Source organism: Podarcis gaigeae (assembly GCF_964106915.1).
Source record: "Podarcis gaigeae genome assembly, chromosome: 16".
Lineage (NCBI taxonomy): Eukaryota > Metazoa > Chordata > Lepidosauria > Squamata > Lacertidae > Podarcis > Podarcis gaigeae.
The window spans coordinates 15,370,330-15,391,641 of NC_139693.1; the positions used below are offsets into that span (position 1 = coordinate 15,370,330).

The window sequence follows — 21,312 nt, forward strand, 5'->3', positions numbered from 1 at the left end:
GCTTTTGGGAACTCTTGCATCGTGCTGGAGCAAAATTGTTTCATTTGGCTACCAATTTCTCATCGTTCATATGCCTTTCACACAGACAGATGCACACCAGGGGCAGTCGGCTGAGCTACACCTGAGTAAATTTGTATAGTTATCCCTCTGTGGTGAAAGATCCATCAAATGCAACAGGCATTTCTCAAAAGCCTCCCTCTGACCAATCTGTGCTGGGCAGGCTAGCCTGGACTGCACCAACCAGGTGTCCTCTAGAAGTTCTGCTCTACAACTTCCATCAACCTCCGTCCTGCTGGCTGGGTCTCATGGGAGTTATACAGTAGTCTGAAACATTGGAGGGCAGAAAGTTGGGGAAGGCTGGGTTCCCATGGAGATACTAGCAGAACCCGTCCCAAAGAGTGGCTTTGCCCATTCACCCAACTCTTGAGGATGAACGTGGCAGAGGGAGGTTGTGCTATACTTGATGGGGATGTCCACAATGTCGTGGGTGATGCCTGCAAAAACAAGGCTGCCCATCATGGATTTTGTCTGGGCTGCACAGCAAAGAATATTTGGAAGGGTGTGTTTCAAGGCTGTCCAGTGTTTGATGGGCCTCATGGACTATAAAACTGTGCAGCTTTACTGAGGAGCAGCCATACCAACCCTGGTGGGCTTTACTTTCTTCACTGGGGCTCCCTGAGTGCCTGTCTCCATAGGCATACAACTGCAGCTTTAAATGTAGAATTGGTAGCCAGAAATGAAATACAGTGGAACCTTGGTTGTCAAACTTAATCCATTCTGGGAGTCCATTCGGCTGCCAGAACCGTACAAAAACCAAGGTGCGGTTTCCGATTGACTGCAGGAGCTTCCTGCAGTCAATAGGAAGCTACGTCGGACGTTCGGCTTCCAAAAAAGGTTAGCAAACCGGAACACTTACCGTATTTTTCTCTCTATAAGACACACTTTTTCCCTGCTAAAAAGTAAGGGGAAATGTGTGTGCATCTTATGGAGCAAATGCAGGCTGTGCAGCTATCCCAGAAGCCAGAACAGCAAGAGGGATCGCTGCTTTCGCTGTGCAGCGATCCCTCTTGCTGTTCTGACTTCGCTTCGCTGGAGAGGCGCTGCGCACAGAGGGAGAGAATATTTTTTTCTTATTCTCCTCTAAAACTAGGTGCGTCTTATGGTTGGGTGTGTCTTATAGAGTGAAAAATACGGTACTTCCGGGTTTGTGGTGTTCAGGAGCCAAGCCATTGGGCAACCATGGTATCACTGTACACTAGCTCATCCTCACGGGCGCTCAGCTGCAGCGCTATCAATTTCTGCATGCAGATTTCTCACACACAATTGTGTGGATTTTGCTTTCCAAAACACAGGGTTTTTCACCCGTAGCTTATTTCTCCACAGAGGGTGAGGCGAAGGTGGGGACGCTACATGGAAGCCAAGCCTGGGGCTTTTTCTCTGTTTCTCCCCTTTTGTTGCTGGGTCTTTGGAAAGATGCCCCTTCCCAGCCTGGGGAGAAGAGGAAGATGGGCTCCCTCCTTTTCCCTGGAGCAGCCTTGGAGGACCAGAGATGGTGGTGAGGCTGGTCCTCTTTGTTAAAACCAGGGCCTGCTTTCCCTGCCTGACTTAGCCAGCCATGGAGACTGAGAGGGGCAGGAGCTTTCCTCCCTCCCTCATGCCTTCCCCACTTTGTCCTCTTCGGTGTCCAGGCGAGAAATGGGTTGAAGAAAGCCCCATTCATCTTTCTAAAGACCCAAGCACAGTAATTTTCTCCTCCCTGCCCACCTTGGTTTTCAACCCTTCATTGAGACATAAATGGCCAGCCCAGAGCAAACAGCCATGGCGACCAAAGACCCCACAAATGCCCCCCTTCCCCTCCAACATGACCCCCTTCCCACCGTCCATGCGTGCCCCCTTCCACTTACCTGGTGCCCACCCCTGTCTTTGTTCCCTGGGCCTCCCTTCCCTTTATCCCTCCTCCTGCCTGGGGTGGGGGGGTTGCTTTTGTTCCATGAAGTTTACCTACCACCCATGAGAGGGGTTTTTGGTCCTGTGACTGTTTGCATCCACTGTTCTGTTGCGGTTGACGACGCACGCCAAGCCCAGCTGTGCAGCCTGTGGGAATGGGGACTCCCCACCCACATGCCCCCCCACTAGGAGGAGAGCCCCTCTCCCCCCACTGGCAGACATGCCCTGGAGTCTGCAGAGGACTCGGGAGCACAAGGGTGACCCTCTGCCCCCACCAAAAGGACACTCCCCCTCACAGGGCTCCCCCACCTACCTCTCCCTGAGGCACTGGTCCATGAAGGGTGCTCTGGCGATTCTTGGGGAGGAGGGCAGTGCTGCTAGCCCCGCCCTTAGCACCGAGAGCGGGGCAGTGCCTGCGCCACGACCCTGATGTCCAGGAATTGCCAGGCACACCCTTCCCCCAGTCAGAACAACTGTGGGAGCTGTTCTTCCTGTTTCTGGAGGTCCTGAGAGGTTCTGACTCAGAGAGGAGCTGGCGATGGTGCCGGGGGCAAGACCTGTCTGGGTGTCATTGTGCTGGGAAGTACCTTTGGGGAAAGGGGAGAGGAGGAGGGCATTGCCACTGTGGGGTCAGCCCTTCCCCTCCCTCTCAGTGAACAGCTTCAGGCTTGAGAGGAAGGAAGGGCTGCCCTACTTCCTACTGCACAGCTGGTCTTCACAAGGTAGCCACTTGCCAGCACTGAGGAGGAATCCCAAAGGGCAAGCAGGGGAGGCTGGGAAGGAGCCACAGGTGAACAGGACGGGCAACTGAGAAGCAAAAAATGGAAGCACAAAAGTCTATGCACAAACCAGCCCTTTCCCCTTTCTGAGCACTGTGTGTAGCAAAAGGCCTGGGGGCAGTGTGGGTGGGGGCCAGGACACCAGCTGCATGCTGGGGAGGTTGTTTGTTAATGTCTGTTGGTGGGGAAGCCCCAGGACCAGGCCTATGGGTAAAGGTCCACAATTCAGTGAATGTCATCAGTCCTGGGCCACAAATAGTGGGTGGTGATATTCAGCTCAGTTCTGTTCAACTTAGTTACGTTCATTGCTCTGAGTAAAACTTAGTTGAATACCACCTTGTGTCCAGAAACTCAGGGATAACTCCCCTCTCCTCTTGCTCACAATTGTCTGATACAGACAATGCAGTCCCGGGGGGGCAAACGGCCCTGTGATGTGGATCCTGGCCTCCTTTTCATAGCAGCTTCAGGTTGCTGATCTGGTTTCAGTCAGACAAATGGAGGGGGGCCTTCAGCAATCTGGCTACTAGGGCCACTGCCCCATCCTCCCCACTAAGATGTATATAATATATATCTGAGAAGTCTGTGGTTCATTAGCTATGATGATGATGACTGATCAAATTTATATACCACTCATCAAGAGACCACAGGGTGGCTTACCCAAAAAAGTGAAATACCTAATTTTTTATTTAGTTAGTTCAGGCTTCCTCAACCTCGGCCCTCCAGATGTTTTTGGCCTACAACTCCCATGATCCTTAGCTAGCAGGACCAGTGGTCAGGGATGATGGGAATTATAGTCTCAAAACATCTGGAGGGCCGAGGTTGAGGAAGCCTGAGTTAGTTTATAAAATTTATATACCACTTGATTGTAGAAAAAAAACATCATAGTGGTAATAAAAATGAAAGATTGGACTTGTTGACCTTTTGGGTCCCTTCCAACTCTACACTTCTAGGGTTCAGTTTCAAGTTTTATTTTTTAACCAAAATAATTATATTTTGGTGACTTTAAAAAAGGCGACTTTAAAAAAAAAAAAAGACACCCATTAGATCCTGTTTCTACATGGAAGTTAGCAGTGGTCCCTGACTGAAGACAGCAGCATCTTAAAAATAAATGGAATTGTTCACAGATAAATAAAAGGGATTGTTCACAGATCTCCTGGATTCCATATTGTTTGGTGCTAACATTTTAAGCAAGATTTTTTTAAAACCCTAAAGTGGTTCTAATACAAGGCAATCTTCTGCCTTGAGAAATGAAGCAAATATTACAAAGACGGGTTGGGTGGCCATCAGACCAAGCGGCAGGCAGGCTCCGTGGTTTGAAGCCCAACTGTGACTCAGTAGCAGACCTGGGGGTGGGGTGCAGACCACAAAATGAAAGAGGAGGGGCCAGACTCATATTTAACATGCGCACACCACCCAGGTGCAGGAGAACTGCAGATAATAAAAACTTAAAAGAGGCTCAGGTGATTTGTAGATCACCCTTACCTGGGCAACAGAACTGTCAACTGAAAAATGGGGGGAGACCTCCCAGATCACAGGTGGAGAACTTATCTAGCCCGAGGGCCACATTCCCTTGGGTTTGACATCCCGGGGGCCGCATCCCAGTGGTGGGCCAGAGGCAAAAAAAGTGGGCAGGGCCACAGATGTGACTCTTACCTTGGTGGAGTAGGTTATATTTCAGCTGTACAAACAGGGGAGGGTTCTCCACCCTTGCAAGCAGGAGGCAGGATCACAGCCACGCAAAAGCACTTTGAAGCAGGCAGTGGCCTGGAGGAGCCCGGAGGGCTGAGGAGAAAGGCCTGGAGGACCAGCTCTGAGGTTCCCCTCCTCTCCTGTGGATCAAGGCATTGTAGGGAGTGGGGGCCAGGGCCACCAACTCAGGACTCCCACTCAGAAAAACGACCCCCAGGAGAACGACCAGCGGCTGGTTTGTGCATAGACAGAAAGACCCAGGTATATTTGCAAGTGCATCCTTTTGGTGCTGGTGGAGGTGGGGTGTGTGGAATAGGGAGGCAGCATTGGGCCGGATCAGGAGGACAGGCAGACCCACCCAGGCCCCTCCCCAGTGCAGAGGCAAGTGTCCTCCTTGTCGTGCGTTTGTCCCCAGATGGTGGGCTGAATTGGTTTTCTTTTTTGGGTGTTTGGTTGCAGACGTTACCTTGAAGGATATAAAACTGTCTCGTTCTCTTCTCTCTCCCCAACCCCACCCCGGCCCCCCGTCTCAGACTGTGTCAGGATAGGCTGTAACCCCAGTAAGTTGCCATATATATATATATATATATATTTCTTTTTTCCCTTTTTTTCTTCTTCGACTCATTCTTTTTAATCCTGCAGTGTCTATTTTATTTTGCTTTTCTAAAGGAAAAAGGTGGTCGTGGTGGTAGGCTGTGTGTGTGTGTGTGTGTGTGTGTGTGAGAGAGAGAGAGAGAGAGAGAGAGAGAGGGAGGGAGGGAGAGAGAGCGTGTGAGCGAACAGGACACAGGGGTGCTCCGAAGGCTTCTCTCCTCAGTCCCCAGGACAGAACAAGCCCATGGAACTTCTTCCTTCTTGTAGACATTCAGGATGAGCATCTGCTAAAGCCTATAGGAGTTGGTCAGTAGCAGAAGCCAAATGTGCTCATGCTCGCCTTCCTCCAGGGTCGCTTCACATAGAGATGAGCCCACCTACCCCAATACCTTCTCCCCTCTGTAACATGCAACAATAGCCCCTTCCTCCCCTCTGATGAGTATCAGAGGATTTGCTGACAGCCAGGATGCCTGGGTTCTCTTCACCCACCACACCTTTTGAGGTGAGGGGCACTGAGTTTTCCCCTAATGCCATTCCTGGAACTTTTGAGAGAATTTCCTATGGAAGAAATGGGATTTTGGGCAGTTCTCAGATTACATGGAGGATGGGGGAGGGGGCATTCCATTTTTGGATGTCTCTGCTTACCTACAGGGTGGTGTGATTTTCCTAAAACCGAAGGCAGTCATCAAAGGATGGGAACTTGTGGATTTCATTAATTCTTCCCTCTTTCTCCTGTAATTTGAGGACTGGTTTAAAAGAGAGGAGAAAGAGTTCAGCATGGCTGAGGGGGAGGCGGGGACTTTGTAGGGTAGTGAAAATTTACAGAAACAAAAGCGGAGTCGATAAGTTGCTGTTGGAGAAGGAGGCATGCAGGGACCCCCAGAGTAATATCTCCTGCACACTTCAGGTAATGGGAAGAAGCCCCCAGCTTTTTCTGGCCTGGTTCATGACAGTGATGTGGCAGTGCTAAAGGGGTGTGTCTCAATCTGAGCAGCGATCAGGTCTGGGGAAGGGGCCGGGCCGGGGGGGCAGATTCCCTTTGCACCCCCAGCGCTCCACACAGGCAGCTGAGGAAAGACAGGCATGGACACTCCCCTGCTGTTTGTGCAACTCTTCTTTCCAAACACTTTAACTGCTCTCGGTGCAGAACAATGATTTTACAACTTGGAAATCTCCCTCCTTTCTACATTTTGTGCAGCATTAGAGGAGGGGAGATGGGTCGTTGGGGCAAAAGGGTGTCACAAATCAGCAGCCCCCTGGAACTGGGCAAGAGGCTCTAGTGGGGATCCAGATGAAAGGGACAAAATCAGCCCCTCCATATCTTTTTTTTAAAAAAAATAATATTTATTGAAGTTTCAAAAAATTACAAAGATAAAGAAAAATAAAACAAAACATACAAAATACAGAAAAATAAAAACAATTAAAAACAAGTCAATCTTTCCATATCTTATCTTTCATTTGCTTGTTTCCTTGACCTCCTCACACCTCCCTTTTTTGTGTTCTAGTTCAGTTAGTTAATTCAGCAAATTAACTATCTTTGTTTTTATCTTAATAATTTATCTTAATATATTGTAACTTTACATTCTCACCTGTTAACAATCCATTTTTACTTACTCCTTTGTAACATTGCTGCTAAAACCACATAACTTCATTCCAACATCCTTCTAACGTTCCTTAATTTTACAATGTTTCTGTAGATAGTCTTTAAATTTCTTCCCACCTTCTTCTATCTGCTCTGTGTCACTTGTCAGCTTGTTCAGTCTAATCATAATCTTCACGAAGCACACACTTTTAAATGCACTTTGATAGTCAAGAGCTGTGCTGGGACAACTGGGGGGGTGGGTGATGCCAAAGTCGTTGCAGGCCTTAATGCAGGAGGTCCTGGGATTCACAACAACCAAATTCCAAGCTCTGGGACTTGTGAGGGGCTGGACGTTGCAGGGCAGTGGAAATTTGTAGAAGTTTTTCCCCCTCACAACAACCTCGTGAGGAGACAGTGGCTGACCCAAGGTCACCCAGTGAGTTTCATAGCTGAGTGGGGATTTGAACTCTGTGCATCCAGGCCCAAGCCCAACGCTCTACCCACTATGGCACACTGGCTCTCATACCACACTGGCTCCTTGCCTTGCTTCCACTGACAACTTCCAGGATCGTGACTCAGAGGCAGGCGAGTTTCTAGGCCTGCAGATTCTCACATAAATCAATCCAGGCTTCCAGTTTGCAAAGGAGGGCTGGAAACGAGAGAGGGAAAGGAAACTGAGGCATATGGAAGTGGGGAGCAGGGTTCAGTAAGAGGGCAGGTGATCCTTGTGTTTATTTTTTGAAATGGGTCCATCTGCAAGTGCCAACAGCAATGCATCTAAAGCAGAATTTAAATACTTTTTTAAAAAGTGTTAAAAAAAAAAGGCTGCGGAGAGAACTCAGGCATCCTGAACCTCAGCCTCTGCCCTCTCCATTTGGAGACGAGGATTTCATCTTTGTGCCCAGAACAAACACACTGGAACTATGGATGAGCCAAAATTGGGGGAGGGGGCTGATGGGGGTAAAAATCACTGCTCATGTCCAGGGGTGCTCATTAATTGCTCCTTCACACAGCCTCAAGCTCACAGACCACAGGCCTAAGCACCACAGAACCACACACACTCCTTCGGTCCAGGAGGTTCTGGTTCCTTCTGAGAGCTGAGGAGAGAAGTCGAGGATCCTGGCTGACTGCAGCATTCACAAGGGCTGGTCTATCTAGTGGCCTGAGGGGCAGGAAAATTTTGTATTGCTTTGGGGTTTATGGCTTGGAGAAGAAAAGATGTGAGTACACTCTGTGCAGTGGGGAGGAAAGGGTTAATTAACTGCACCCAGGAAAGACTGCAATCCTGGGGGTTGGGAGAAGGTTTCTTTAGCAGGAGAGCTCCCAGGAACTGGGATATTTGGGGTCAGGAGAGCTAAGATGACCCCTGCTGCAAAGCCAGCATAGAATTTGTCTTGGAGCAGGTGGGGTTGGGTGGGGGTCCGCTTGGCCCACTGCCCCCTGCCTTAAAGGTTCGGAACCTGGAATGTTATTTGCATGTATTAACATACATGCTGCAAAAGTATCCGCATGTATAAACATATGCAGATGAAAAACGCCAGAGTCAACTGCAGTCTGGAGGGGAAGCAGTTGGGGTGGGTTGGAGAGTGGTCTGGGAGGTGCTGTTCCTGAATCCCTCCAAGAGGTGACAGCACCCAAGAAGTCTCTGGTTTCCTTTCAGTACCCGAGGGCTTCACAGGCCTTCCCTGGCCGCTGCAGTACTCATCTTCTTCCACTTGATGGCAGCACAAGCTTTTAGAAGCTGCTGCTGCTATAGCTGTAGCTGGATTAGCCACCAGGTGGCAGCACCCGCTAGCAGTGCTCACTTTGGCCAACAGGTGGTGTCCATGACCAGGTAAACAGAGAGAGGCAGTGGAAAGAGGCAGCCCCTGGGGGTCTTTAAGTCCTTGCAAGACTCCACTGTTTGTGTTTGTTCTTAAGCTTCTGGATGGAGGGAGTTTGCTTCTGCCTCTCTGCAATTAATAATGGCTTGCAGAGCAGCGTTTATCAATGTTATCGTAAAGGGCAGCCTTCTCAGTTTGAGGAGGAACAGTGCAGGCTGGGACAACCATGAAAGGTGCACAGCCACTGAGGCTTCAGCTGTTTGCCAGGGCGGCTTGCTTGCCTTAGAGGGTGGACGTTGTGCCTCTGAATGAGTTCCTGTAGCCTAAGCTTGGCAGTCAGGAGGTCCTGGGATTCAGCCCTTTCTCCTTGTCCCAGAATCAGTCCTTTGGCCTTCTCATGGCAGGAAGTGGCCGTCTGCTGTTGGTCAACATGCCAATGCAGCTGGGATGGGCAGAAGTTCGATCAGGATATTCTGGCAGATTTCTGGATGATTTACAACAGGTCACCAAGGGCTTCTGACTCCAAAATCTTTTACAACAGCAGGACCAACAAAAAAACCTCACACTCCACCGATTCAGTTCTGGTTTGGAAAATGAATCTCCCGGCTCAGAGAAGCCCCTGGTTTCTGACTTGTTTCTTGTGTGTGCCTTTGCCTGGTTGGAAGGACGTGGGGTTCAAGTGAAAGACGAAGTAGATCCAGCAAGCATGACATCTCCTCCCTGTTTTGCAAGCTGGCAACAGCCATCCAGGTTTCAGACTGTGCTCTTCCCTAGCTGCATCTAGAGATGCCAGTTATTGAAGCCCAGATCCTTTGTGTTCAGAGCAGGTGCTCTACTGTGGAGCTGTGTCACCTCTGCTTAAAATAAAGATTCTGGTCCTCACCGTTCAGAATAAAGGGATGGAGGAAGCTGCCTTAAAAGTGAGCTGGTCCATCTTGCTCAGTATTATGTGCTCTCATGGCAACAGTGGCTCGCCAGAGTTTTGCATTTGGGGCTCTTTCCCTGCTCTGCCTGGTGATGCCAGCAGGGTTGAACTTTAGGATTGAGCCATCGTCCTTTGCTCAGGCTCTCATGCCAAAAGACACCTGGGTGTGATTATTCCCCTTCTACACACCTGCAGCTCACATACTGCCCATGGATTCCAAGAAGGGCACCCAAGACAGTGAAGATGGGCCCTGTTCTATGGGTCCGGCTGCCTTCTGACCCTCTCAGCTTCCCTCTGCCTGGGATAGGATGGAGGCCCTATGGGGTGTACGATTCAGGAGTGGCGACCGAGTGTGTGAGACAGGACAGTTGCAGCCACGCAAATGGCAGGGCTTGTGTGCTGGGAGTGTGCATGTGCCTGCAAGGGTGAAAAGATACAGTGAACGGGGGGGGGGCTTTAATTCTTGGGCTGAGTCCCTGTGCGAGGCTTTGAGGGGTTCACCTCTGCAGGGGTGGGGCTGTTACTCACGCAGCGGACCTGCCCTGACTGCCACCCTGCCTGCCCCGTTGCAGGTAAAGGCCCCGAGACCCTTTTTGCCGGTCACAAACTCAACGACAATGAGTGGCACACGGTCCGCGTGGTCCGGCGCGGAAAGAACCTGCAGCTCTCTGTGGACAACGTCACTGTGGAAGGTAAGCCGAGGAAGGCCGCCGGCCCGAGCTAAGGGGCTTCAGCACTCGGGGAGAAAGAAGGTAGTCCTTGGGACTGCAAAGAGCCAACATCCTGGCATCATTGCAGGCGGGTGTGTTCTCCTGCACACTCCAAGCAGTTTTTCCAGAATTGTTGCTGTCAGTTCTCCATTTCCGCCACCAGGTGGCACTGAGTGACTTTGGGATCAGCTGGCTAGGAGGGACCGTGCCTGAGTTTGACCACTAGGGGGCACATTGGGCAGGTGATCCAGATTAGGAGCTGCCAATGTTGACATAGAGAGAGGGACTGCTAGCAGTATCTGACTGGGCAGGTCTGGACTGGGAGTGTATGGAGGAGCTGTGGGGAATCCATAGCAAGGAGCAGGAACCTTGCCAGCCTGCAGAGGGGCAGGATTCCAGGCCTGGCTGGGTATCCCCTTGAGGGGGCAGAGAGCCACTGAGTGTACGGTGCGGAACAAATGCTGTCCATTTGCTTCCCTTCTCTCCTTGGTCCAGTTCTCACCACTCGCCAATAGGAAAGGAGAGGCTTTTCCTTGCTTCAAGAGAGACAGTGAGCAGGAAGGAGCTCTGCCCAGCCTGATCAGGGGAGTTCTGTCCCCGTTTTGGCCGTGGCCTGAGATCTTGTGGCAACTGTGTGTCCTGTCCCCCCGCCTATTGCCCAGCACCCCCTCCTGGCTCCATTTTAACAGTGTGCTCCCCCTCCTACTGTGCTTGGCCCAAGCAGGGCAAATGGCCGGCGCCCACACCCGCCTGGAGTTCCACAACATCGAGACGGGCATCATGACCGAGCGGCGCTTCATCTCGGTGGTGCCCTCCAACTTCATCGGCCACCTCAGCAGCCTGGTCTTCAACGGGATGCCCTACATGGACCTCTGCAAGAACGGGGACATCAGCTACTGCGAGCTGAACGCCCGCTTCGGTCTGCGCAGCATCATCGCCGACCCCGTCACGTTCAAGAGCAAAGCCAGCTACCTGGCGCTGGCCATGCTGCAGGCCTACGCCTCGATGCACCTCTTCTTCCAGTTCAAGACCACGGCCACCGACGGGCTCATCCTATTCAACAGTGGCAACGGGAATGACTTCATCGTGGTGGAGCTTGTCAAGGGGTGAGGGGTCCACAAGGGGGCGCTGGGGGCCCCTGTCCACATCCTGCCAGACCTAGCCAGAATGACCTCCTGTACACACACCTGTAAGCCCCGCCTCCTGGCCCAGGAGCCCCACCCAGCGACATGAGCAAGATCTGTGTACACCATCCCTAGAAATCCCACCTGTCAGCCAGAGTGCTGCCCCCTCTCGCCTGCTGCCTCAGGCAGCACAGCCAAGATGCCTGCATAAAGGCCCTGCCTGGTGCCTCAGGATCTCCTTCCCTGCTTCACCCACGTCGCTGATGGATGACGTACCTTTCTAGCCCACTTTTCCTCCGAGCAGCTCCAGGCTGCATACAGGCTTCTCCCTCTCCACACTTTATCCCCTCAACAACCTGCGAGGTGGCTAGGCTGAGAGAGGCAGTGACTGGCCCAAAGTCACCACCCAGTGGACTTCATGGCCGAGCAGGGGATTTGAACCCTGGTCCTGGTCCGACACTCTTTACCGTCACAGCACGCTAGTTGCTTTCATCCTCTCCAGGCCCTGACTGAATCCTCATACGGTGGTTCCTCAGGTTACATACGCTTCAGGTTACAGACTCCACTAACCCAGAAATAGTGCTTCAGGTTAAGAACTTTGCTTCAGGATGAGAACAGAAATCGGGCACTGGCGGCGCGGCGGCAGCGGGTGGCCCTGTTAGCTAAACTGGTGCTTCAGGTTAAGAACAGTTTCAGGTTAAGAACGGACATCCGGAACGAATTAAGTACTTAGCCTGAGGTATTTGGGGTCTCGTGGGACTGGCAAAGTTCCAGTTAGAAGCCACTCTGAATATTGGGGGGGGGGGGAGGGACAGATGTTTTGTGTACAGAAGGTCCCGGATTCAGTCCCTGCTGCCTGCAGTTAGAAGGACCAGGTAGGAGGTGAGACTCTAGAGAGCCCCTCCCAGCCAGCATAGAGAAAAGAGGCTGCCACTTCTTCATTATTTTGCAGTCTGCCTACAACCATGTCTGCTGCTCATTTGCCAGAGGGGGGCAGCAGGGGGTGAAGGGGGAGCTGTGCCACTTAAGCTGGGAACAGCTTAATGCACACACACAAACACACATCCAGGAAATCTTGAAAAACCAACACCCTCCTTGCTGTGTGTCCGAGGAGAGGCTCCTTTATTTAATCCCAGGCATTCAGGAAATGCAGGACCCACTGGTGGACGACCCCATGTGCTTGGTGGACTGGGCTTGACTCTGGGCTTGTCACGTGTGGCTGGTGCTGGGAAGGCTCTCCTGCCTGCCTGGGGGGGGTGAGGTCAGGCTGGACAAGCCTTTTGATCCCCTGCCTTCCCCACCCCCATCCCGCTTGTTCCTGCAGGTACATCCACTACGTCTTTGACCTGGGCAACGGGCCCTCACTCATGAAGGGGAACTCAGACAAGCCAGTGAACGACAACCAGTGGCACAACGTCATCGTGTCCCGCGACACAAACAACGTGCACACGCTCAAGATCGACTCTCGCACCGTCACACAGCACTCCAACGGTGCCCGCAACCTGGACCTCAAGGGTGAGCTTACCAGGCCGGCCTGGCTCGCAATACCCTCGCTTGGCACTAGAGGGCAGCCTCCTTGCAGTTTATGGGAATGCGCTAGTGCGTTTGGAGTGGAGGTCCAGTCCCCTGTGCCCTGTTGAAATGGACACACACTTCACAGCTCCTCTATGTGGCACTAGGGTGCACTGTGCTGCCAAATTAGGTGGGGGACAGTTTTAATCTGCCTACATTTATAGCATCCCGTTATTGTTATTTTAGGCAGGTGCCCTGTTTTGTTGGTCTGATTTTATGTGGGTGGTGGCTGGCTGCTCAGGAATGAAACAAAACAGCAGCAGTGATGCCCCAAGCCAAGAGCATCTGCCCCCCAGGACAGTCCAGCAGGCACACCTTCCCCTCCCTTGGCCTATACAGATTTGCTGCTGCCTCTCATCTTTCTTTAGACTTGGACCAAAACACACACAGCCACACAGGCCTTTGGGCATTTGCTGTGGGGCGGGGGGTGAATCGGGAGGTGCAGTCTGGGGTCTCAGGGCCCCTCATGTGTTCGTTCCACCTTGCAGGGGAGCTGTACATTGGAGGCCTGAGCAAAAACATGTTCAACAACCTGCCCAAGCTAGTGGCCTCGCGGGACGGCTTCCAGGGCTGCCTGGCCTCCGTGGACCTCAATGGCCGACTCCCGGACCTCATCGCCGACGCCCTGCACCGGATCGGGCACGTTGAGAGGGGCTGTGATGGTAAGGCGGGGTGCAGGGTGGGCCAGGTCTGATTTGGAGCAGGGAATGGGTTAAGCATACACTCCCCTCCTCTGCTGCTTCTCTCTTCCAAATCCCTTCCCCTCACACCTGACCCAGCTTTTCTTTCTTTCCTTTAAAAAAAAAAATGTTTCCTGCAACACAAGAGGCTGTTTCCTCTGGAATTTGCATTCTTCCATTAACTTTGTCATCCAGACAGTGGCTCTGCCAAGCAATGCCTCTCCCTTCTTGTCCTCCCAAATTTTCAAGGCTTGAGTAGCAATTTTTCTGACTTTAGATGTAATTGCAGCGCTGGCCAGCCCCGTGCAGACTCTGGCGACAAGGCCACGGAGGCAGGGGATAGCGTCTGGGAGGCAGCAAAGCCTTATTTGCATTCCTAGTGGGCTGCTCTTGTGAGGCCTTGCTCTGTGGGTTTTGCATTAAAAACACACACAACACCCTCATTTCATTTTTGCAGTAAAGCAAGAATGCACAAATGCAGTATTTCTTTCTAAATATGTTTAGCTGGAACATCCTTGTGTTGCTAAGAGCTTTGAAGAGAATCACATTCACCTTGAACTGGCCTTTGGTGCACCAGAGCTGAGAGGTGGCTGCTGACGTTCCCCAGAGTCCTCCTGGATCAGATGAAAGGGAGCCCATGCAGTCCCACTTTACGTTTCTCACAGTGGCAAGCCGGAGGGAAGTCCACAAGCAGGACAGCAGCAGAGCTTTCCCCACTCAGGATATCAGCTAGCACTCGTAAGGCAGAGAGCTGGTCTAGATGGGCCTTTGGCCTGATCCACCAGAACTCCTCTTGTGTTCTTAGGACTGGGAAGCTAGAACATAGCAATCCTGGCTAGTAGCCACGGATAGCCTCATCCTCCATGAAATTGTCTAATCCTCTTTTAGTGTCTATCTTGCAGGAGGGAGTTCCATAGTTTAGCTCTGAGCTGCGTGAGGAAGGACTTTCTTCTGTCTGTCCTGACTCTTCTGACGTTCAGCTTCATTGCCCGTCCCCAAGTTCTAGTGCAGGCATAGGCAAACTCGTTTTGAGACTACAGTTCCCATCATCCCTGACCACTGGTCCTGTTAGCTAGGAATGATGGGAGTTATAGTCCCAAAACATCTGGAGGGCTGAGTTTGCCTATGCCTGTTCTAGTGTTAGGCAAGAGAGAGAGAAACTTTTCTCTAGCCACTTTCCCCATGCCATGCGCAATAACATACTCCCTCCCATGTTCACAACCCCTCATTCACCTCTCTCCCCAACTAAAATGTCCCAGGCAGTGTAACCTTTCCTCATTTGTCTTCAGGCCCCTCCAGACGTCCTTTTCCCTTGTGCATTCAGGATGATTTGTGTTCATGATGGTCCTGGGGCAGTTTGTTGTGATACCTGCCTGCAGTTGGGGGGGGGGCAGGCAGAGAGGCTGCTTTGCTTCTGACGAGTGCATGTCCCAGAAAGTCCTGTGGAAATCCCGTAACTTCTTAGACCACCCAGGCTCTGGTTTGTTTTTGGTCCTGCTTTCGTTGTGCTGCGGTGCAAAAGGTGTCCTTCCATACGGCAATCATGCAGCAGCAGAACATGGAGGAAGGAACGTGGACAGAAGCCCTGCCTTGGCAGCTGCACCAGCGGACTCCTGTTCACTAGTGCAGACTGCTGCTGCAGCCAGGATGCTGAGTGGAGCACCTGGATGTGCACCTATTACACCTGTTCTGACGAAGCCGTTCAGCTACCAGACCAGCATTTAAGGCCTTGTTGTTAACAGCTGAAGCCCTGAGCAACTAGAGACTAGATTACCCGAAAGACTGCCTGTCCCTGGACAGACCTGTTAGATCACTTAGATTGTCTGGAGAAGTCTGGAGAACACCACAGGGTAGTGACCTTTCCCGCCATTGCCCCCGCACGTGGCATGCTGCCATGATGCTCTCTGCCCTGCGTGAAGCAGACTCCCTTCCACTGGCTTCGGGATACTTATAAAGACATAACTTTACCGCCTGGCTTTTCCTGACCCACAAGGCTGGAACCCTCTTGCATTAGTTTGAATCCCATGGAGTTCTGCTTTATTGCCTTTTATAAGCTCTCACCTGTTTCTATTCTGCTGCTTTTCTTGGTTTTTAATGGTATTGATTTTCTTTTAACAAAATAAAATTGTTTGCCATATAGATATTTTAAAAATACTAAGCTGTTTATAAATGCCTCTAAGTTAATGAATAGGCAAGCACTTCAGAACAACTAATACAGTGGAAAAGTGTGTGGAAGGCACAGTATAAATCCACTTCTAATGCAGAATATATCCCCACCCCACAAAAAAACCCCCACCCAGTCTGAAGGAACCCCCAGTCAGCCATGGGGCTGCAGAATTGTGCCTCAGCTTCCTGAGCCATCTTCAAGGGCAGCCCCACACAAAGAGGAGGCCAGCTGCCCACGTGACAACTGTGAGCCAATCAAGGAAGAGGTCAGCTGATTAGACGAGCTGTGATGGTGGCGATGATGCTTTCCGGGGCCTGCCACGTGGTAGACAGAGGCAGACAAGACAAGGGAGGACTAGGGAACCCCTGAAAGCCCTGAAGTCTCCCCCTCTTGCTTTCTCTCTCTTTGGCCCCTCCCGCTAGGTCCCAGCACCACCTGCACGGAGGACTCCTGCGCCAACCAGGGCGTCTGCCTTCAGCAATGGGACGGCTACACCTGCGATTGCACCATGACCTCATATGGTGGCCCCGTGTGCAATGACCGTGAGTAGGAGGGGGGAGATGGGAATGGCAGGGAGGGAGGGAGGGAGGGAGGGGAGGGGCAAAAGGTGGAGCTTATTAACCCCAAGGGGAGGACACACCCTGGACACTGAGCAAGGCAATGAACTAGTAGCGCCACTTGGACTGGGGCTGGCGTTTTGCAGACTGGAGCCCTCCTCCTCCCCTTGGGGAGTGGGCCCAGTGCTGCCCGCCTTCCCTCCCTCTGGCAGCCCGCTTCCTCAAGACCTTTTGCTCTGTGGGATAGGGAACAGAGGGCAGTCAAGTCCCCAGGGGAGCAACGGGGTGTGTGTGTTTGTGTGTCTATTGGCGGTCTTGTCACCCGGGGGCACCCAGGAAGCTTCTCAAGGTCCACGGTACCCATGGCTAGATGAGACCGAACAAAATGAAGGAATAAAAGCAAACATGCGGTTGGCAAAACCACATGAGGTTCACTATTAGGAGCGACACCGTCAGGTTATGATTAAAATGCCTTGTGCATTCCACAAATGCGTATCAGTGGAAAACGAGTCATCTCTTTGTCTCCAGAGTTAAAGTTCACACTTTATAGATAATCTGAAGGAGAGGGGTGGGCAGGAAGGAGAAAGTCTCACGGCACACGGTACAGAACAACCCTCCCTGAAAACGCGAACCCTCACACACACCCCTGCGGAAAAGTGGGAAGGAGTTGCAACAACCTTCACTGCCCCACAGCAGAGGGAGACTGTACCTCTTGCCACAGCGGAGGGCAGCACTAGGGCATTTGCCCTCACTTATGGGGCAGGGGAGCTGTCAGAAGGGCAAATGGGGGAATTAGGGGTCCAAGCATCTTCCTTGCTTCAAGAACCTTCCAAGCGGCAAAGGGGACTATGAGGGAAGGGGGGATTCAGCATTGAGAACTGTGTGAAGATGGCAATGCCTACACCCCACTCAATGAAGCCCCCTCTGCCCCACTGAACAGATGGCAGCCAGAAGGTGAACTCTGCACCAGTATGACTGAATTGCACAAGCCACGTACACACACCCTGACACCCCAGCACGTTTCATTGCTGAGCTTCTCAAACAATTGCGGCTGGTCTTGTATTGGGTTGGGTGGAACGTCTCGTCCACCTGAGAATTTGCACCAATATTTGTAGGTGAGATTGATCTCTTTTGCCGCCGCCTGTACCAGGTTTGCCTTTGGCTCATAAGGGTGGAGTCTGCAACCAGATGCTCCAGAAAGGCAGCGTCTCAGAGTGGGATAAGTAGAGGAATTGGGAAGGAGGGTGAGTGGGTGTCCCCAAGTTATCATATCTGCCAGGAGCAAGGAACATATGGCACAAAAGTTCATGGAGGACTAAGGTTTGAGCTTGGAATCCAAAGGTGGGACGAAAAGGGGCCTGGGTGGGCAGGGCAAAGTAAGGGCCCTCCCAGGTTGAGGGAGGACAAGTCCCCTGGTGGGGGCATGGCGTCTCTTCTCCCCCTCCCCCCTTCTCAGAGTAGCCCCTCTGCAAACCCTGCTGCCACTTGGCAGTCACCATGCACTATAATTAATCTCACTTTGTTACATTATCTCTGTATGTGATGCACGGCAGATTTTCATCTTTGAAAAATTCGCTATAAAAAACAAGGTGCTGGTAGTCTAGGGCAGATCATCCTATCCCCCACCCTGTTCTGTGGAAGACAGAGCAGCCGAAAGGGCTGAGATGACAGGAGAATGAGAGGTTTCAATCTGGGGCAGGGGAGTATCTGTACTCAAGAGAGCTGCTGAGCAGTGGGAGGGGGTTTGTCTCTCTGCCTGGGGGGGGGATGAGGGTGGGCTTTTCTGGTGGGTACCTGGCAAGGAGGCCTTAGGGAGTAACTGCCCTGTTGGCTGGATGGGCTGGGGTCCATTCCAGTTCTACGCTGGGGGTTTTCCTCCTTGTGGTTGTGCTTGCAGCGGAAGGTACTTAACTTGGCTGGGATCTATGCAGCAGTGCAGACCTTAAGGGAGACTCTCTGAGGAGTGGCTGGGAAGGAAGGGCAAGGGAACAGCTCCCTCTCCAGCACTGAGAGAACCATATTTCTTCTGCATAGTTTTCATCTTGACAGTTCCCTTGCTCAGTTTTTAACAAACAATTGCCTCTGTGCCATGCCATGGAAGTGAAAGATGGGGAAGGAGGGTTGTGTGTGGGTTTATGGGAACCTCTCCTGGCACTTCTGAGAGCTTCCCGGGGGGGGGGGGGAGGCCAGGGGCTGCTGCCTCAAGAACTCTTGGTGAATTCAACAGAGCCAGAGCACATCAGGCCAAGGCTTAATCTGGAACCTGTTTTCTGTGCCAGGTGCATCTCTCCAGGAAACAGAATGCTTTGTATGTGCAGAGTGCCTTTCCTTCGCTGCTGCTGCTGCTGGGTCAGGGTTTCATACGTAGCAAAGCAGCTGCCCCCAAGAACATCATCTTAAGTCCCATTGCTGAAGTCTCACACAAATCAGAGATTTTTTTAAAAGTCTAGATCAACAAGAGTAGCATTGCAAACAAGATAAAAAATCAGCAGCCAACATCTTCTCACCTGCCAAGACTGGGCTGAGCGCCCCAAGGTCATACCATTGCCCACCTGGAGTCTGGCACCCAGCTCCCCACACCACCCCCCAGCCTAGCATACACTATTACTGGTGCCAGAGAGGATGTGCTGGTAGATGTGGGGGGGCATCCTGTCGTCCTTGTTAAATGCATTCAAGCCACCTGGCAAACAACCTCACCTTGGCCACCCGCGAAACTTCCCAGGCTAGAGCTGGGCTGCAATTTGTCAGGAGACCCATTTTAGTTAAATTCTCTGAGATTTTCCTTTGGCAAGCCTCTGCCTCTCCTCCCTGCCTGAAAGAAAAGGGTCATTTAGTCAAATATTCACCAGGATATTTCCCACCTTATTTGTGCATGTAGGCCTGGTGGTTGGGATTTTGCATCTCCCACAATGCCCTGTAATGACACCTGGTCCTGGGCATCGTGGGGGATGAAAAATGGCTTCTGGATTCACAAAACAAAAGTTGTGCTGTTGCCGCTGCTGATTGCCAGCCCCTCCCAAGTCATGGTTAGGAGAAATCCCCCACCACAATAACTCTGAGAACAAGCTACAAAATCCCCCTGCCACCGCCTCTAGCATATTTCTCTGCCAGAAAATAGGGTGGAGAATATATGCATCTTCTGTCCAAGGAGCTCAAGGTGTCATACATTAGAAACTGAGAGCTGGTCATTGGCCAAAGGTCACCCAGTGAGCTGAGTGGGGAGTTGAATCTACCCAGTCTTAGTCCAATCACTCTTAGCACCATGCCACACATTTCCCTCCCACACCCCAGGTAGGAGGTCTTCCCACCTTGGCATTTGTGACAGAGCCCTCAACGTCTCTACCCACAAAAGCCGCACACACACCACAACATTTACTTAGCATTCTGTGAGCAGAGAACATGCTCAGTCTTCACTGGACAGCTTTGGGTTCCCTTGAGACTTGGGATACACAGACGCACACATGTACATACACAAGGAACAGCGCGACAGACTGAACATTGGAAATGGAAGGAATTTTTTGTTGCTTTTGGTTAGATTCCGTGGATATGAGGTTGGAATAGTTTTCTATCTTATCTTATCCACATCTGAAATTTACATCTTGCACCTTCAGTATAGGTTGTCTTTTCCCAGGGTGGCTAACACAATGGTAAGAAGCAAAAGCACAATATAAATTTATAATAGTGCTTTAAAAGCATACAAACTAATACAGTACATCAAATCAAAGCAGCAAATTGAAAGATGTAATGGCTAGTTTAAAGAGGCGGTAAAGTCAAACTCATACTGTATTAGCAGTTCTTTAAAAAGACTAGGAAAGTAGAAATGCCTAGGCCTGGTGCCTAAATTTTAAAGTAAGGAGGGCTCCAGGTGGGCCTTCTAAGGGGAAGGCATTCCAAAAGGCAAGGAGCCACCACAGGAAAGCCTCTGTCTTCTCTGCTGCACTTCAGAAGGGAGGAGCAGGCTAGAGAAAGGATTCAGGTGATGCTGATGTTGCTCAGAATCCAGAGCCCCCCAACCCACTGAGTCTTCTTATATTGGGGTCAGCCTTTCTCTGTTCATTCCCCACCTCTGAAGCTCCTACTTGAGCTGCCTGCTCAGTTTTCCAAAATGGTCAGAGGCAGGAAAGGGGTGGGATGAGCTCTGCTCTGTCACTGCTCGTGGGCAGAGGCTCTGCATTTCTCACACCCAGCCAGACATTCAACAGGCACACACACACACACACACACACACACACACTCACCCAGTTGCGATGTCCCTCCATGCTAGCCAACACTTTACCTTTTGAATGTCTTTCTGCTGAAGCACAGCACACCTGTCAAGAGAAAGGCGCTACATGCTCCTCTTGGGGGGGGGGGTCGGGGTGTTCTGCTCCATGTGCACCTCCCCAGAGGAGGCTGCATTTCAGTTTTAGGGACCCTGCCTAAGCCCCAGAAGAGGTCTCATTGCGAACATGGACTGGGATAAATCAGGAGATAATGGGTGTGGAGGACACTCTCTCCAAATCCCAGGAAGCACGGTTGGGGTTTTTTCCTTGCTATCTCAGGAGTCTTTTGGGTGCGTGTTTCTGTTCCCCCTCCCCGCTGAGCCCTCCTTCCCCCCCACCACCACCTCTGCGCCCTGCAGTTGATGAAACCACTTGCATATTGGGGCTGACAGCCCAATCCATTTTAATGAGGCAAGGGGCTGGCTAACGAGGTCCAAGGAGTCTCTAACAAGGCTCTATTAAGCCAGTCCCCTGAAGCGTGCCAGAGAGGAAGGGGACAAGGGTCATTCTCCTCTCCCCCCCACCACAAACACTGTTGCCCTGTATTTAAAGAAGTTGCTGGGATGGGTTCAGGGCCCTGTGGCTGGATAGTGAGTGTCCAGAATACTTTTTCCTGGTTACAACACCAGGGGGTCATCTGAAGTGTCTCTGAGCACGTGCAGGGTGACAGTGCTGTACTGATGAGCCAGAGTCAGGAAGCTGCCCTGACCCTGCCCACCTGTAGCATACACACACCCCTCTGGTCAAAGGCCTTGTCCCAGTTTCAGGACATCATTCTATCCACGAAAAAGGCACTTGAGGAGCGCTGGGGGGGGGGGGAGGCCCAGAGGGCCACATCTGCCCCCCCCCCCCTTGAACTGAACCAGGATGCAAATACAGAAATGATTGCTGTATTTGAAAC

At 51.6% G+C, this 21,312-nt stretch overlaps 1 protein-coding gene across 31 annotated transcripts in view; it reads left to right on the top strand.

The window, feature by feature from the left end:
• The window catches only part of NRXN2 (neurexin 2), a 345,498-nt gene that overhangs the window by 178,063 nt on the left and 146,123 nt on the right, over positions 1-21,312 (top strand). For 16 of the 31 annotated variants that reach the window (XM_083716391.1, XM_083716397.1, XM_083716382.1 and 13 more), the window contains 6 exons: positions 4,949-4,975; positions 9,912-10,031; positions 10,771-11,155; positions 12,498-12,688; positions 13,234-13,407; positions 16,015-16,134. In XM_083716391.1, the coding sequence (XP_083572517.1) occupies positions 4,949-4,975; positions 9,912-10,031; positions 10,771-11,155; positions 12,498-12,688; positions 13,234-13,407; positions 16,015-16,134 (1,017 nt within the window). The remainder of the gene's footprint in view (positions 1-4,948; positions 4,976-9,911; positions 10,032-10,770; positions 11,156-12,497; positions 12,689-13,233; positions 13,408-16,014; positions 16,135-21,312) is intronic. The other 15 variants (XM_083716392.1, XM_083716398.1, XM_083716396.1 and 12 more) reach the window with 3 other exon arrangements.